This window comes from Pan paniscus, chromosome 6 (assembly GCF_029289425.2).
Source record: "Pan paniscus chromosome 6, NHGRI_mPanPan1-v2.0_pri, whole genome shotgun sequence".
NCBI classification, from domain to species: domain Eukaryota; kingdom Metazoa; phylum Chordata; class Mammalia; order Primates; family Hominidae; genus Pan; species Pan paniscus.
The window spans coordinates 152,773,866-152,793,268 of NC_073255.2; the positions used below are offsets into that span (position 1 = coordinate 152,773,866).

General features: G+C 32.5%; 1 protein-coding gene across 2 annotated transcripts in view; it reads right to left on the reverse strand.

Annotated features, from left to right (window-relative positions):
* The window catches only part of TFEC (transcription factor EC), a 177,100-nt gene that overhangs the window by 13,467 nt on the left and 144,230 nt on the right, over positions 1-19,403 (reverse strand). For both annotated transcript variants that reach the window (XM_055115330.1, XM_003808658.4), the window contains 3 exons: positions 8,081-8,195; positions 5,917-5,973; positions 2,208-2,283 (listed from right to left, as the gene is read on the reverse strand). In XM_055115330.1, coding sequence (XP_054971305.1) covers positions 2,208-2,283; positions 5,917-5,973; positions 8,081-8,195 — 248 coding nt within the window. The remainder of the gene's footprint in view (positions 1-2,207; positions 2,284-5,916; positions 5,974-8,080; positions 8,196-19,403) is intronic.

The window sequence follows — 19,403 nt, forward strand, 5'->3', positions numbered from 1 at the left end:
TAAAAACTCTCAATAAATTAGGTATTGATGGGACGTATCTCAAAATAATAAGAGCTATCTATGACAAATCCACAGCCAATATCATACTGAATGGGCAAAAACTGGAAGCATTCCCTTTGAAAACGGGCACAAGACAGGGAGGCCCTCTCTCACCACTCCTATTCAACATAGTGTTGGAAGTTCTGGCCAGGGCAATTAGGCAGGAGAAGGAAATAAAGGGTATTCAATTAGGAAAAGAGGAAGTCAAATTGTCCCTGTTTGCAAATGACATGATTGTATATGTAGAAAACCCCATTGTCTCAGCCCAAAATCTCCTTAAGCTGATAAGCAACTTCAGCAAAGTCTCAGGATACAAAATCAATGTACAAAAATCACAAGCATTCTTATACACAAATAACAGACAAACGGACAGCCAAATCATGAGTGAACTCCCATTCATAATTGCTTCAAAGAGAATAAAATACCTAGGAATCCAACTTAAAAGGGATGTGAAGGACCTCTTCAAGGAGAACTACAAACAACTGCTCAAGGAAATAAAAGAGCATACAAAGAAATGGAAGAACATTCCATGCTCATGGAATCAATATCGTGAAAATGGCCGTACTGCCCAAGGTAATTTACAGATTCAATGCCATCCCCATCAAGCTACCAATGACTTTCTTCACAGAATTGGAAAAAACTACTTTAAAGTTCATATGGAACCAAAAAAGAGCCCGCATCGCCAAGTCAATCCTAAGCCAAAAGAACAAAGCTGGAGGCATCACACTACCTTACTTCAAACTATACTACAAGGCTACAGTAACCAAAACAGCATGGTACTAGTACCAAAACAGAGATATAGATCAATGGAACAGAACAGAGCCCTCAGAAATAATGCCGCATATATACAACTATCTGATCTTTGACAAACCTGAGAAAAACAAGCAATGGGGAAAGGATTCCCTATTTAATAAATGGTGCTGGGAAAACTGGCTAGCCATATGTAGAAAGCTGAAACTGGATCCCTTCCTTACACCTTATACAAAAATCAATTCAAGATGGATTAAAGACTTAAACGTTAGACCTAAAACCATAAAAACCCTAGAAGAAAACCTAGGCATTACCATTCAGGACCTAGGCATGGGCAAGGACTTCATGTCTAAAACACCAAAAGCAATGGCAACCAAAACCAAAATTGACAAATGGGATCTAATTAAACTAAAGAGCTTCTGCACAGCAAAAGAAACTACCATCAGAATGAACAGGCAACCTACAAAATGGGAGAAAATTTTCGCAACCTACTCAAAAGTTCTCAGTTTTAATGAAATATTTTCAAATCATTATTAATGCTACAGATTCCATGTTTTCACTTTTTTTTTTTTTTGAGATGGAGTCTTGCTCTGTTGCCCAGGCTGGAGTGCAGTGGCATGATCTCAGCTCACCACAACCTCTGCCCCCTGGGTTCAAGCAATTCTCTCACCTCAGCCTCCTGAGTAGCTGGGATTACAGGCATGCACCACCACACCTGGCTAACTTTTGTATTTTTAATAGAGACAGAGTTTCACCATGTTGGCCAGGATGGTCTTAAACTCCTGACCTCAAGTGATCTGCCTGCCTTGGCCTCCCAAAGTGCTGGGATTACAGGCGTTCGCATTTTAAAAGAAACATTCAACATTCTAAGTTAACACTTTATTTCTCAATATTTACAAGAGTAAGTAATTTGTTTGATGGACATTTTGTGCATACAGCACAAAGCCTGGTCAGCATCAATCAATATGCTTTTATAATTCCATTTGTTACTTGTGTGTCTCCAAAATTCGGGGACCTTGGAAAATCTAACAATTCTATTTTCACTTGCACACAAGTTTTAAATTGGAAGAATTGTTATACTCATAAAAATTGAATATACCAGTCAGCATCATAAGTAGTATTTGACATTATCACTAAATTTGACAATATTGTCACCATACAGAAAGACTCACTATGAACTGAGGAAAAATAACTTATTTACTTCTTATAGCTCAAGAGGACAACTCTTAGTACCAGCCCTGATGCTCAATAACAATCAGACTGGAATAGACATTTTAAAATGAGCCCAGCAATAGCCTTATTTTTGCCATAAGCTGCTTAGTTTCCTAGTCATTTGTTCTCTCCTCCCCTCTTCCCTCCCATTCATTTTGGGGGTCTTTAAATTATAACATTATTATAGAAATGATTGTTGAACTCACGGATCATTAGACTTTGGAATAAGAGTGCCAAGCTCCTTGATTCGGTAATTAATATTATACCTTCTTCTTCTTTCAACTATTAAAGAAGAAATATTATTGATTATTCTCATTAATGCACAGTTCACTTTTGGTCAGCTGTAAACATTTTTAACAATCTTTTAAAAACAATGGGAAAAAAACTTTCCATTTAGTCAAAAGATAATACTTCTCAAGAATAAAATAAAAATTCTTATTCTAAAAGTAAAGGTTTCAATATTAGAATTATAAATCTATGATTTACATTGTTTTAAAAACATTTTGTCACAAAACATTTTAAAAAATTCCTTAAAATACTATAATACTCATAATGAAATGTGTATAAGTATATATTAATATGTATATCTGTTTGATTATTTCATACATTGGCAATTTGTCAGTCCATCAGGATTGTAATCATTCGAGGTCGTGCAACACTCTTTACTCTTCTCATATACTGTCCTCAAAGCCTAACGCAATGTTTAGCACATAGTAGGTCTGTGTATCCAATTAGACTCTATGACCTCCTTGAGGGCAGGGACCTAACTTACTTATTTTTGTATCACCAGAGAGCTTGACATATAGGAGGTGGTAAATAAATGTATATTGATTAGGCTGTAAATTTATTTTTCTATTTTAGTTTCCAATAATATATAAATAAGTGGTTTTTATACTTTGGCACTCTTTAGACACACATGGAAGGATTATTAAAATAGATTTGCACCACACACTTAAAGATTCTAATTTTAGTGTGTCCTGGAAGTAGGGGGACAAGAGTGGGCAAGAATTTCCATTTCTAACAAGTTTCATGGTGATGCTGATACTGTTTTTGTGGGGCCAATGCTTTGAAAACTGCTGATATAAGCTCTTATTCAGAGACTGTTTTCTCTTTTTGCATTTCCATACATTCACTGCTTATGGCAATTTTCTGAACATCGTAAATGTTCAACATACAATATATATCTGTCAAATTTCCTGTATTACTCTTCTCTAAGAGCAGTCTTCTACTCTATATTCCTAATATCAAGAACCATAACATATACTTATACATGGTATCTTTTTCAACAGATATGTTTAAAGCTTTTGGGGAAGTAAAGGTAGAAAAGGATATGAAGAAGAAGGAAAATATATTTTTTTAAATGTTGGAAAATACTTAAACAGTTCACATGTGAGAATTATGAACTGCTACTAGAAACAAGGAAAGTCATCAAAGACTATCAATTGCCTTGATGAACTTACTCTACAAAGCAAATTACATGAATGAATTTGACCTTTAGGAATAATACATTGTGATTCCTCTAAAATGAGAATATAATTGGTTCTGGTAAGAGTTTATTTTCCCTCTTCACCAATCCTATTTCCCCCGTGCACATAATTCAAATAACAGCAAAATGACACCACAAAAAACACTGACTAGAAAATAAAGGTAAAGCTAATAGAAACATATACACACACATATAATACATATATACTTATATAGAAATGTATATATATAACATATGCATATATAAAATAAGAATTTATTAATAATTTTGTGTCCACACACATTAACTCTTATAAGCCAGACTTTTAAATACAAGATGAAGAACAACTATGAAGGAAGTTCAGAGATTTTTTTCTCAAAATAAGGGACTGTTTTTGTCCTGTCACATTTCTTTAAGATATTTTATTTAAATTTATCTGATGTAGAATGTCAGAACCTTCTTCTCTACTCTTCTTAGGTAGTAGTCTATGAATTTTTAAATGGATAATCAGAATGAGAAATCTGGCTCCCAATGGTGTTCATACCTAGTACTAGTTACTTGTAAAGGAGTCAAGTTTTAAGAAATTACTAAACTACTTCATGTCATGGTGGTTTCACTCTTCACAAAGTTTTTGACATATTCACTTAATCCTGTACTTAGATCCAGGCAAGAGAGGCTCTTACTCTGATCAATATTTAGAGGAAGCACTCTTGCCTTCTCTGGCCATGCCTCTCTCCACTCAGCAAGGCAGCCACAGGGCCAAGGGAACCCTTCTAAACTATATTCTGGGTTATCGGCGCAAGCAATTTCCTCCCTAATTCCCTGAGTTCACTTCCAGAGCCTGTGCAGACCACCTCCCTGGGTCCATCCTCCTGAAGACGGAACATGACACCGATGTGCTCACTGGGGGCCCCAGTTCTGACCAATGGGCAGTTGTTTGCAGGGCTGTATATGGAGCTTGAATGTACAGGACAGGGTGTTCACCGTCACATTTGAGGCCACTTGTAGCACAGAATGGAATAGGGGGTGCAGAAAGAACAGTGGGGGGCTGCAAGCTGAGAGCTGACACTGCCCTGCCCTGACATTTTCACGCCAAAATCCTATGAGCTGAAAATTCTAAATTCACTCCTGGCCTCTGGGTCTTTATGAAGAATGGAACATAATTTTATGTAAACTTCTGGTAAATTGGACTTACTTTGTAATTTTGCTATGATCATCACAAGTTTTTAGGGTTTTTCTAGATTCATTCTATTTAAAACTTATAATTTTTTTAAGTGTTTGTTTCCTCCAAAAGCAAGATGATGTAGCAGGTGTATCTAGATTAAGAAACACTTCGATAATGGATATACAGGACATCATGTTACTCTACATTAAATGACTTGTTTAAGCTGCAGACACAGAAGAGAGAAGGTAGGATTAAGGTCAGTAATTGTTAAGTGGCTGATTAAGAGAAAAGTCCATAGTTCCTCAATTTACTAATCCCTTCTCTCAACCATTAGCTCTCCTCACTCATAATCTGGACCAAAGTTATCTGCTCTGACACTAAAGCCTTTGAGAATAAAATCATTTCTCGGAGGACTGTTATGACCACGTGCCAGCTCTTGTCTTATAGTCACACACTCAGCAAACATCACTGTGACACAGGCAGGTGCTTTACGAACAGATGCAGGTTTCACAAGTACGTGTATACTCAATTTCAGCTAGCGATACATAAGGAAATTAGTCATTAGTTTTAGGAATTTGCAATATTTTATTTATTTTAATTTCATTCTACTCTGTTCTCAGTTTTTGATTTGGCTTCCAGAACGAAAAGGCTTCACACTCAATTAGTCAAGCTCACTTGAGACAGTTACACATTTAAGACATGACCAAGCATTCTAAAGCTCAGCCTCGCTGCCAAGCTACTTTTCTTGCCCGATTTCTCCATCTCATATGACCTGTTATCAGAGTCTAATTGACCCTTAGGAAGGCATGAGGGCTCTATTTGTTCCAGAGGTGAAATTCAGCACTGCAACACAGCAATGCCTTTCAGATAACATATCATTAAGAAAGGAGGAGCAAATTGACACAGAAAAATGAGAACCTGGAGTTATGTTTCTTATGATTTAAATGTTGTACATTTTCAACAGTCACTTTTATCTCTTTAAACCTTTGAGTCAGTGAGTCACAACAGAATTCAAATGTAACCAAATGCACTCATCTCAGTCACAGGCAGCCTCCTTGGAAGTGAATGATCAAGGAGGGAATTCGAGATGTTTCATTTTGTGAAAATAGATAGCTTTTCTGAGAGTTCACATTGTTAATATTTCCCAAAATAAATCAAGTTGTATGTGCAATTAATTTTGGCCATCTGACATCAAAATACTAATGGAGTATAATAAAAGACCACACACCTTAACCTCTATGCATTTCCTTTTGCATTAAATTTATATAGAAAAATATATACTCACTGAGGTTGTGGTTGTCCTTTTTTTGTCTCTCTTTTGCTAAAGCTCTAGTGTCAGTTTCTGATCAAAAGAAAAATAATAAAAACCATGCTTAGTTCTACCTTAAAACCCCTCTAGGCAACATAATTCAGAACTCCTAGGTGAAAATAAAATATTATTTGCTTCAAAATGGTACAATAATATTTTTGATGCAAATATTCAGAAATTTGGAAAACAGTACTCTTCAGTGAAAGGCAATGGCAAAGCTTTTAGGCTCTGGGATAATAAAAACTGAATTTATTTTCTGGCCCTCCATTTAATAGCCATGTGATCTATTGCCACACTTCTCTGTTTCAGGCTCTTCATCTGTAAAATGACTATAATACAATACCTACCTTAAAATCATTGTGATAACCAAAAGAAATATAGTGTACAGGAAATATAGTATTCAATTATTATTTTCAGAATTTTGAGATTCAGAAATTATTCCAACCTAAATATTTTATTAGTAATTATTATTTCTACATCCCAAGAGTTGCAACTCACTATATTTCTCAAATATCCATATGAAACACTTCCACACTTTCTTCCAGTAAATGGCACTTCCCTGTATATATGGTGTGGTTGTATTTATATGACCATCAACCTCCAGGATGGCCTACAATGATTCTTAATTTGTAGTATTCATACCTTGTAATTCCCTCCCACATTAAATAAATAAGGCTGACCTGTGAAGCCACTAGCTTGTTGTGGAAATGACTAGTATGGTATCCAAGGCTAGATAATAGGAGAAATTTTTAACTTTCACATTGGCATCTCTTTGATCTCTAGTTGTCATGTCATGAGGACACTCAAGCAACCCTATGAAGAAGTCCAAGCAGTCAGGAACAAAGACCTCTTGCCAACAGGAAGCACTATCCTACAAGAACTTGAGTGAAACACCTCGGGAGTGCATCCTCCAGCCTCAGTCAAGTCTCAGGTGTCTGTACTTCTGGCTGACATCTTGACTACAGCCTCATAAGAGATTCTGGTCGGAACGAATTCACTAGGCCACTCCTGGATTCTTGATGCTCAAAGACTGAATGAGATTATAAATGTTTATTACTTTGAGATTATAAATGTTTATTACTTCAAGTTGCTAAATTTCAGGGGTAATTTGTTGTTATGCAACAAAAATAATACAATATTATTAGAGTTATAGTTTAAAAAGTTAATAAAATAATACATTTTATTTAAATGTATTTATTTAAAACTATAGTCATTAATTTTAGTCTGAATAATTTGGATGCATAGACATTTTTGAATTATTGATTGAGCTTTAAGAGTGGTCATGTTGTATTTATTTAAAATTTTAGCATGGTGTTTGAGCTCCAAACCAAAAGTTTATTGCAGAACTCTCTAGTGAATTTATTTACTTTATTCTTACGGAGGATCTAACACTGGACTTGTAAGTCAGGAAACCCTTACGTTGATCCAGTTCTGCCTGTAATCAGCTGTTACACCTTTAGGAAAGTAGCTCCTTTGACCCTGGGTTGATTTCCTCATTTATTTTGGAAGAATTTGACTATGCTCCTATAATTTGAGTTGTAACAATTAAAATAAACTATTGAAAACTCAGGGTTTATTTTCAATTAAGAAAATTAAATGTGAGTCTATCATGAAATCCATAAAACAAGCTAAAAAGAAAAAAAAATCCAATATTTGTTTTTTATCGAATTCTGCATACAAAGAATAGAATCCACAAAACAAGCTAAAAAGAAAAAAAATCCAATATTTGTTTTTTATCAAATTCTGCATACAAAGAATAGACTAATTTCTCTAATTTCTTATTTCACTTTGTAACCATGTTAATAAATGGCATCTATTTAATATAAAAATGAGCCTATGTTAAATGAAGCTGTCTTTTATATATGTATGTATATGTGTGTGTATATACATGTATATATGTATATAAAACATATATGTGCATTTGCTCAATTTCCAAAATAATGAATCAATTCAGTCAAACTATAAGTTATTTTAACTTACTGCTTGATTATCATAAAAAGAAAAGATGAATTTACTGTCTGCCTTCTTTTTTGTAACTGTTTTGTTATACTTTTAAAATCCTAGTTAGCACAATATATGTCACTCATAACTTATGTCATTAATAAAAATAAAAAGGGTAAAACTATAAAGGCAACATTACCTGTAATTTCTCTTTTCATTGGTAGACTACTTGGACAAGAAGCACTTGTAAGCCCCATGTTAATTGGTGAAATTCCTTGTTCACCGCTATACACATCCAAAATACTTCCAGATAACTTGAGAGGAAAAAGGAAGAAAAGATTAATAAAAACCTTCTGTGCAAATTGATATATTTAGTTATATATATTACATTTTCCACTTTAAATGTGGCATTTTGTTAATAATAATTTCTAATTTGGGGCATTTTGCTTTTAAACAAGACGAGTATGCGTTAACTTTTTAAAAGATGCATTATAAAATGCTTACAGATAAGATGCGCTGGAAAAAAGTTATATGTGTTTAAGCAAAAAGAGAAATCAGTTCATGTATGAAGGAAAATTCCTATTAATATTTACAAAGTTATGGAAGTTTGATCCAGCATATGACCTGGTTATAAATGGATGTAATTAAAAATATTATTTTGGACAAAAATCAATATACATCTTTGCAAAGCTGGAAAGTTCACCACATCCCACAAATTAGGTATAACGGTTGAACATTTTGGGAGCCTTCTTAATACCATCAGTGCTACCAGCAACTCACAGTCAAGAGGTGTTTTACACTGTTAATTAAATGAGAAACTCTTCCCTTCCTGGAAGGCATACTTTTTCTCATTGTACACTTAATGTTCTAGATTATTATAAATATCCCAGCTGGTAACCAAAAGTAGTCTAAAACTACTTTTGCCTCTAGTGAATATAGGGTACATCCAATTATAGCAACACTGCAATTCTTGAACTGCTTCTTGGGAGCAATTTTTCAGAAAACCTAAGTTGCTTTATACACAATTCAAAATTGCACCAATTCATTATTCAAAGTGTGCTTATTGATTTGATTTCCCAAGAAAATCAAATTTAAGTAATATTCATATTTCAGGTTAATACTCATTATTCCAGAACAAGCTGCATTCACTATGCAGGATTTGAAATTTTAAGATATTTCCATTGTGAGTATCTTTCTTCCACTTCCGTGCAATAAACCAAGAGCTGAATAAGAAGCAATTTTTTTTATTTCCTCAATGACTAGGAATAAAACATGTAATAAAACAATGCTTTAACAAGTCTTCATGAAGAATCTAACTTCACAACCCACTTTTTGCAAAACTCCAATTCAATTTGAGAGAACTGATAAAATCAGACAGGAAGTAAAATGAAGAAAGGACATATTATATCCAAAATTAGTTTCTGAGATAATAATCTATTACAGTATATATAATAAATGTTGTATATACCTGAGGGGAAAAATTGGAAAATACAGTTGAAATCGCATCAGTTTATATGCATATCAATAAGGACATTTTAGACTTATATGGCTCTCAGATGTATTTTTTCATATTTTTTCATTATTAACTCTATTAGGACTCTTCACGTTTACTTTATATAAACTTAATTGTAAGAGAATTTTTGCTTTATGGGTCTTGGAAGGGAGCTATAAAAGCCAGCTATTGGAGTCATCAGCTATTTCTCCTCAGTTTTCTCATCTGTAAAATAGGGACAAAGTTGAGCAAATTAGGCAGACAATGTGTGTTAGTATCAAATAAATACAATTATTCTTTGGAAGAAATCCAAAAAGCAGATGTTTTTCTAAGATGTGACTCACTTAGCCATACTTTTTAAAGTGTAAATTTTCCAAGGTCATTTTTGAAAGGCCTGTTGGTTATGAGCTGAGGCATCACCAGCTTGAATTGCACATTTCCACTGTGCCTTTGAGAAGCATAATGGGCACGTTGAACAAAAAGGGAGTGAGGGGGACAGAACTAGGAAAAGGGCAGTTTCCCTCTGAAGAGCCTGAATTCAGATGGACTTCAATGAAGAAGTGGCAAGTTGCAGAAATGTTAAGGAAGAAAAGGAGCCATATAACAGATATACTGCAACAATAAAGTAAGAGGTACCTAACTATAGCATTTCCTTGCCTCCATATTACCTAGTCAGACAGCACCCAGTGCATTATTCCTTAGAAATGGGGTTTAAATTCTGATAATGAATCTAATCCTGCTGAACTGTAGCTGTATTGCATATTCTTCTGATCTTGGTTATTGTCTAATTTATGCCCTAAAGCACAATAATTAATATCCTATTTAATTTTATGCTATAGGTACTTCTCTATTTCATGTAAATGGCTCATCACTTTTTGAATATCATTAAACAATTGAGTTCAGTTTCAAAGTGTGTAATACACTTCATGTAACCTAAAGTGCATTTTCTCCATTAAAAGATGTAAGAGTCCAGTGTTAGTGAAAATGTACAGATTGCGTTCACCTGTGAAAAAGTTTACAAAGAAAACTTCTATCAACATTTGTCAAAGGTATAAGTAACTTAGGTAATAAAGTCCAAGTTTTAACTTAATTTTGTAGATCAGTAGGCAAATGAATATCTATTTTATGAAGAAATATTTATTATGATATTTTTAAAAGGTTGCTTTCTCAGTAAAGCAAAATCTTTGATGTGACAATAGGCAAACATATTATTATTAACAAAAAATTCACAAACTTTAAAGACATAAAATAAATAATTTATTATAAAATCCAGTCAACAAAGTGAGAGAGAAGGCCTGATAGAGCAGAGTCTACTTCTCTATAAGGCAATACTTCTTTCTGATAGAAAAAAGTGAACTCCTGATCTGAGAAACTGCTTTGAGGTGAGGAGTGAATAACAGTAGTTTCCTGGTATCAGAGGCTCTTCGCCGTAGATTTTATTCACATCTCCACGCTGAAGTCATAGGGACTGAAACAAATAGAGTCTAACCTTTCCATATATACACTGCTATCTACAGTAAATAATATTTCCTGAAGAAAATGAGCTAGCAGGTCAAAATATCAAAATATTTGAGGAAAATGACTATTTCAAAAGTAAGGCAACAAACACCATTATAAATAACATCAAAGGTATTTGTAATAACTTGTGATATAAAATAATGAACAGTAAACATAATGACCAAAGAGACCAAGGAGAAATGAGAGATATGAGAAATAGAATGCTTAGAAAAAAAAATCCTATAGAATGGAAAAATAACATAATGGAAACAATAAAAAAGGAATAAACGAATTGGTAAAATATAAAGCCAAATTTTTAAAGTAATCTCCCAGGAGGATAAGGAAAAAGACTAAGAAATAGAACATATGAAAGAACACCTAAACAATACAGGGAATAGAATTATTAGAACTAAATTACAGATAACAGGAGTTTCAAAAAGAGAGAAAAATAATATTGGAAGAAAGAATTTTTTAAAGTAACGGAGACACATTTTTAAGAATTAATAATAATCAATGGGCGACAGTATTTTATTTCACCATAAGTTATCATTATTTTATTTTCATTTAAAAATCAAAGTGTTTATAGAATGCCTAATAAGAATGATAGAAAAGACCTGCATTCAGATATATTATACTAAAATGAAATAATATACAATAATAAAGAGAAAAAAATCTAAAAGCCTAGAAAGAAAGATTGTGTACAAAGAACAAAAGTCCAATTAATATAAGACTTTTCAGTAGCAAAACTGAATGGAAAAATAAAACAAATCTGTATTTTAAAACATTGAAAGAAAATAAAACGAAGTTTTATAGTTTTATATCCAGCTCAAATGTCATTCACACATGAGGCCATGATAAAAAATATTCTTAGGCATACAATGCTTAAGAAAGTTTATCCCATAAAGACTAACACTGGAAAAAGTTGGGGTGAAATGCTTAAATAAGTAGAGATATTTAAAGAATATGATCAAAAATATAAAATAAAATTGATCGAATATCTTGGTAAAGTGATTGTGGAATAAATAATGGCAGTGGATCCAAGATCAAAGATTGAGTGAAACACATAACCATGTAACTCGATCTAGATAATATCAGCACAATTGGGTTGCTGTCTCAGGGAAGTCAAAGGATGTGAAAGTGGTAAGAATGTATTAAGGAGAAACTTAAAAATGGGGCACAAAAATGAATTAAGAAGAGCAAGTGAAAACATATCAATAATAATAACTGATCTAAACAGGTCAGACTCCCTAGGTAAAGGGTTGACAGATAAAGTAAAAAAACAGGAACTAGATACAAGTATCTTACAAGAGACATATCCACACAGTAAAAGGACACATAAAGATTAAAACTTAAAGAATGGAAAAAGACATATCCAGCAGATGATATCCATGGGGAAACTGATGTAGCTATATTAATATCAGAAAAAGGGCTTTCACGCTTAAAAAATTATTAGGGATAATGAGTCACTATTCCTAAAAGGTATAACAATTACAAGCATGTGTGCTCCTAATAAAGTAACCTCCAGATATGTGAAACAAAATGTTTAGAACTACGAGGGGAAATGAATAAATACACCAAAATAGTGGAAGACTTTAACACACATCTCTTCATTTTTGAAAAGTCAAGCAGACAAAAATAATCAGTAATGCTACAGAAGACTGGAACAATAAATGTTAAATCTCAGCCCAATAGACTTGTATATAGTTTCACATGAAGAAATAGTGAATACAGTTTTCTCAAGTACATATGGAACATATACAAAAACTGACTAGGTGCTCAGTCAAAAGAAACCCTCAACACATTTCATAGAGTGATTGCCAAAATATTTTGAAATTTTAGAAAATTGTTAAAAACCTCAAAGTTTAAGATGAAATCATACTGGAATTTTAAAATACAACAAAGATAAAACACATGTAAAAATGTCTAGAATATGGCAAAACAATGCTTTAAAGAAAATTCATAGCCTTAAATAATAAATGATAAAAATAGATTCATTTTTGAATTATATAAATTAACCATCATTCTTTTAAAAAAAGGGGAAATAACCAAATAAATCCAAATAAACTAGAATAGATAATATAATAAGGCCATAAATCAGTGAAGAACAAAACAATACAATGATAGATTCATAAACCAAAGCTTGTTTTTGTTTGAAAAAAAATTAACAAGATTGACATGCTTCTGGCAAAACTGATTAAATGAATAACATTTCAAATGAAAGGAGAAAGTAACAACAGTACATTAGATTTAAAAGGTAATAAGCTTCTCCACTAAGCTTAGGAGCAAGATAAGGATGCCTGTTTTCACTACTTCTATTCAACACAGTATTGTAAATTTAGGTGAGAATAACTAGGCAAGAAAAAGTAACAAAAGCTATCCATATTGGAAAGGAATAAATGAAATGATCTCTGCTAACTGTTGACACGATCTCATATTAAGAAAACCCTCCCTAAGATTCTACACTTACACACACACATGCACACACGCACATACACCATCAAACTGTGCTGATTTTATGTACTGCAGCTTAGCTGAATTCATTTATTAGCTCAAAAATCAGTTGCATTTCTACACATGAACCATGAACAAACTGAAAAAGAAATTAAGAAAACTATTCCATTTAAATAGCATCAAAAGGAATGAAATACTTAGGAATAAACTTAACCCGAGAAGCGAAAGGCTTATACACTGAAAACTAAAAAATACTGCTGAATGAAATGAAAGAAATCATAAATAAGTGGAAAGGCATTTTGCGTTCACGGATGAAAAGAAATAATATTGTAACATTGCAATACTATCTAAAGCAGTCTAAAACTCAATACAATTTTTATCAAATTCCAACTGCATTTTTTAAAGAAATAGAAAAATGCATTTTAAATTCGCATGAAATCTCAAGGGACCCTGCAGAATCAAAACAATCTTGTGAAAGAACAAAGTTGGAGCACTCACACTTCTAGATTTCAAAACTTATTACAAAGCTGCAGTTATCTAAATCTGTGCTAGTGTGAGTCTGACAATAAGATATATAGACCTAGGGAGTATAATAGCAAGTCCAGAAATAAACTCTCTATTTTATGGTCAAATGATTTTTGACAAAGGTGCCAAGACCACTCAGTGGGGAAAGGAATTCTTTTCAACAAATGGTGTTGGAAAAACTGGCTATCATCATGCAAAAGAATGAAGTTAGATGTTTACCTAACACCACATACAAAAATCAACTCAAAATGGATCAAATACATAAACATAAGAAAAAAATCTATAAAACAACCCTCACAGGGGGAGAAGCTACTAGCAGATCATGTATTTCTTAAGAGATTAAGATCCAGAATATATACATAAAAACAAATCTTAAACTCAACAACAAAAACTAACAACCCAATTTCATTTATTTATTTTATTATACTTTAAGTTCTAGGGTACATATGCACAACGTGCAGGTTGTTACATAGGTATACATGTGCCATGTTGGTTTGCTGCACCCATAAACTTGTCATTTACTTTAGGTATTTCTCCTAATGCTATCCCTCCCCCAGTCCCCCTCTCCCCGACCAGCCCCGGTGTTTGATATTCCCCACCCTGTGTCCATGTGATCTCATTGTTCAACTCCCACTTCTGAGTGAGAACATGCAGTGTTTGGTTTTCTGTCCTTGTGATAGTTTGCTTAGAATGACAACCCAATTTTCAAAATGGGCAAAAGACTTGAATAGACATTTCTCCAATTAAGATATATACAAATGGCCCATAAGCACATGAAAAGATGCCCAATATCACTAGTCATTAGGAAAATACAAATCAAAGCTACCATGTAATACTTCAGTCTCATTAGGATGGCTAATATCAAAAGAAAAATTGAGGAGTGCTGGTGGGAATGTGAAATGGTGCAGCCATTGTGGAAAGAAGTATGGAAGTTCCTCAGAAGGTAAGCATAGAATTAACATATGATCCAGTAATTTCACTTCTAAGTATGTATCCAAAAGAATTGAAAGCAGGGACTTAAACAGATAATTGTACACCAGTGTTCATATTAGCATTATTTACAATAGTCAAATGTCCATCAACAGATGAATAGTTAAACAAAATGTGGTGTATACACATAATGGAATAGGCTTAAAAGGGAATGAAATTCTGATGAATGCTGCAACATGGGTGAAACTTGAAAAAATTATGCTAAGTGAAATAAGCCAAACACAATAGGATATATATTGTATTATTTTACTTGTATGAGGTACCTAGAATAGTGAAATTCATAGAGACAGAAAGTGGACCAAAGGTTATCAGGATCTGGAGATTCAGAGATAAGGGGAGCTATTGTTTAATGAGTACAGAGTTTTTGTTTGGGATATTGATAAAGTTTAGGAAATGGATAGTGGTGATGGTTACACATTATGAATGTACTTAATGCCTTTAAATTGTACACTTAAAAATGTTTAGAATGGTAAATTTTATGTTACTTATATTTTACCCCAATATAAAAACATAATGGGATATACTACCAACAGGGAGCAAGATAAGGATGCCTATTTTCACTACTTCTCTTCAACATAGCATTGTAAGTTTTAGCCAGAATAATTAGGCAAAAAAAAGTAACAAAAGCTACCCATATTGGAAATAAATAAGTGAAATGATCTATGTTCACAGTTGACAAAATTTGCCATTGATTGTAAATGCTTAGACAAAATGCAAAATTTTCTAGAAAAATATTACTTAGTAAATGTAATTACTGACTGAAGAAGTAATTAATAGTGGTAAATGTATTATGATTACTGAAGAATCAAAAGAAACTTTAAACATACTTCACAAGGAAAATATCTGAACTAGATACTTTTATGGGGAAAAGTATCATATTTTCAAGAAATATATCATGCCATTTTGTAAAAATGCTTCCAAACAACTTTAAAGGCAAGTGGGAATATGTCCCAATTCACTGACACCAAAATCATACAAAGACATTAGAGGAGGAAAAATTATAGGCCCATTTCACTCATTATTATAAATATTTAGCAAAATATTATTAACACTTTGAATTCAAAAGCTATAAATAAGATAATTTGCCACCATCAAGTTTGATTTCCCATAAGTGTATTTTATAATTTAAAAGAGAAAAAGAATCTATGATCATCTCAACAAATTCAGAAAAAAGCATTTGATAAAAGTTAATCCCATTTATTATAAAACTCAGTTTATTAGGAATAGAATTTTGGTAATTTGATAAATAATATGTCTGAAACTTTAAGGCAAACATCCTAATTAATTATTCCCATCAAAATCATTCCTTTTGACATTCAACTTTGTATTTGAAATTCTAGCCAAGTTAACAAGGTAAGAGAAGAAAAGTGCTATGTTTACAGTATCAGTCTATCTCTTCAAAGAGAATATAGTATTAAGAGAAAACATTTAAGTTACAAAATGTCACACACAGCTTGATATCCTTTATATATACAAAGTTAAAAACAACTAAGAAAAACAAGTTGATTATGTTTTCTTAGCCCAATGCATGGTAGACTAGCAAAGGAGAAAGAACAGATAAGGCCATTGTTGTCAAGTGTGGTAACAACTGTAGAAATGACAGTAACAATTACACAATGCTGCCAGATTTTCTTTTTAAATGCCTAACTGGAGTTTTCTGTATAGTTTTAAATTAATTAAGTTTTAACTGATGTTGATATGAAAGTAATTCTACACATAAGGTATATGTTTCATAAACTTTTTTGGATAAGACCAGTAAATAGTTTGACATAATATTTCTTACCTACAAAAATTCTACCACGGTAATAGCTTCTTAAAGGGAATTTTTCCTGCCTCTTCAGGCTTAGATATTCTGATTCTGTTCATCAAATTTGTTACTCTTAATCTCCTACTCTACTACTGTGTAAAGATGCTGATTTAATTACATGTAGAATGATTCTATACAAAATTGTGAAACACTGTTTACCATATACCCTTATCCTCTAAATGGAATGCTTATGGATCAAAGTTTCCATTACACATTTGCTTACTGTTAGGATAAGGAATCGTGTGCATTTGTCTCACATTTTATCAAAATAGCGCCTTTTTTTTTTTAGTTGAAGTTACTAATGTCTCCAAATTGCAATTTTAAGTCTGGAAGAAAAGACAGTGAAACTTTTATTCAAATTCAGTGCATTGGCAACATATTTTTGAGACAATACATGTTTTCATAACCCTAGAAAAATATAGCTTTGTCTTTGTTTAAAATAAGTGCTGCTCTATAAGAAAATAAAATCTGGGTCCAAAATTATTGTAGAAACATCTAAGTAAAATTAACCTCTGAAAATGTTCATATATCCATCTATTCTTATCAGGACAAATACAGGACAACATAAATAACCTGACCTGAATTCCACATATGCTTTTTCTACTGTTTTGGCCTCTTCCCTCTTCATATTTTATATCTGATCTATCACTCAGATATGACTTTTTTTAAGAGCTATTTCTCAGTTTGAAAATTCTTCCCTATTCTCATATTTCAAGATCCTCACAGCCCTAAGCCTAAATTATGTTCCCCGCCACTAGTATTTCTTCATCTCTCTCAATTAACTACCACTACCCCTCCCAGACTAACTCATAGTTTAAAAATACAACTTCCTTCTGCTTTCTCCCAGTCAAAAAATCTGAAATCTAAAATCTTTCTGCCTTAACTCATGTATTAAGCCCAAATTCTTGCGTTTAGTTTTCAAAATCTTGCTGCATGGCCCCACTTTCTCTATTCGACATTATTTCCCACTACTCTCAAGATGAAAGATTTCTTACCACCACATGTAAACATACTGTGCCCATGGCTCTCAACAATAGACTTCAAACCCTAGCAGGAGGGAGGGTGTGAGGGGGAAGAATGTTACTGCAAGGAATCTGTGAATTTATATATGGGGAATTTTTTTAAGAAGATAATAAAATACAAGCATGATCCTAACATACATGCTATGTCATAGACAGCTGAGTATTTATTACATACCAGGTACTAAACCAAGCATATTTCATAATAATAATTTAAATAACTATATCTCAAGTAATCTTTACAGCAACTCTAGTATTATAATTGTCATTTTAAACATAAAATAATTAAAGCTCTAAGAAATGAAATCATCATTTCATGATCATATAGCTTTATAAAGAAGTAGAGAGCTTGGATTCAAACCAAGGAATGTCTAACACAATGTCTGGATTCTTTATTATCTACCCTATAGGTAGAAGGGCCTTGCCTTTAAAACTTTTAGTCTTAAGTGTTTTGAGTGCTAAAAAAAGTTACAAGGCATTGGATTTAATTTTTCTCAGTTTTATTCTTTCCCACTGCTGTTTTCTGCACTACCAATGTCCCCATTCCTTCAATAAGCATCCAAATCTAAGGCTCAACTTTGGGAAAGCCCTCTTCAGCACTCCTACTCAGGCCAGCCTGGTTTATTTTTCCTTTCACCCTAATAACATGGGGCTAACAAACTTGCAATACATTTTCTAATTGAATTTAAATTAATTGTTTTATCTTTCTCCATTTTTATTCACTCAGCAAGAGAAAAGGCATTATAGTATGTATTTACCATGTTCCTGAAAATGGATTATATATGTAAAGCTAAGAATCTTTGGCATATATACGTGTATATACATATACATATACATATATATATAATGTCCTAGATAATTTCATTATAAATACAAAAATGTAAAAAAGTCTTATATATAGTCACATATTATATTTCCAGATAATTTATTAGTAGAGATAACAAAAGGAAAAAAATACCTTACACATATGTGTCTGTGCACTATCATATATTTAATATGAGTGTCAAGGGAAACTGAGGGAGTATTTTGAGTTGTTTGGATCCTATATTGTGTTTTTTTGTGAAAACATTCATTGTGACCCTAACATGGCAAAAGATTAGATAGAATAATTGTAGACATAAAAGGAAAACAAACTTCATGTATAAAGAGGATCACTGTAGGAGAGCCTAGAGTGCACAATGCACACAAAAAATTGGCGTTTGAAAGATTATTGTCTTTCCTTTTGGGTGTTTATTAATGTAGATGCAATAAACAAGGTCTTTATAGTTTCAGGACACACACCATTAATATTCCTCTAAATTTGTTTTCTTTGCTACTAAAGCAGAGGTATACAGTTTAAATGACATGCACTGAATAGAGAAATCCCACTGTGTTATTGCTGTTATTATTTTTGTCCTATTATGACATATGTAAATATAATGTGTTGAGCTGGAATAGGATATACCCTGTCCTTGGTGAGCTGGTTTATACATATAGTGGCAGATTATCTGGAAATACAATATGTGACTATATACAATAATAGAAAAGATAAAATACAAAACAAAGAATGATAATTTATAAATACTTTTGCATCATGCATATTATATACATATGACCTATTTAGTAATAAATAAAAACAATTAATTTTATGTAAACACTGCAACAATAAGTTTGAAACCCTCATCTTTTGATTAAAAAGTAATAATAAACAGGAGTTTGAATATTTTTTACTAAATATACTGCTATAATTTTTTACTATAGT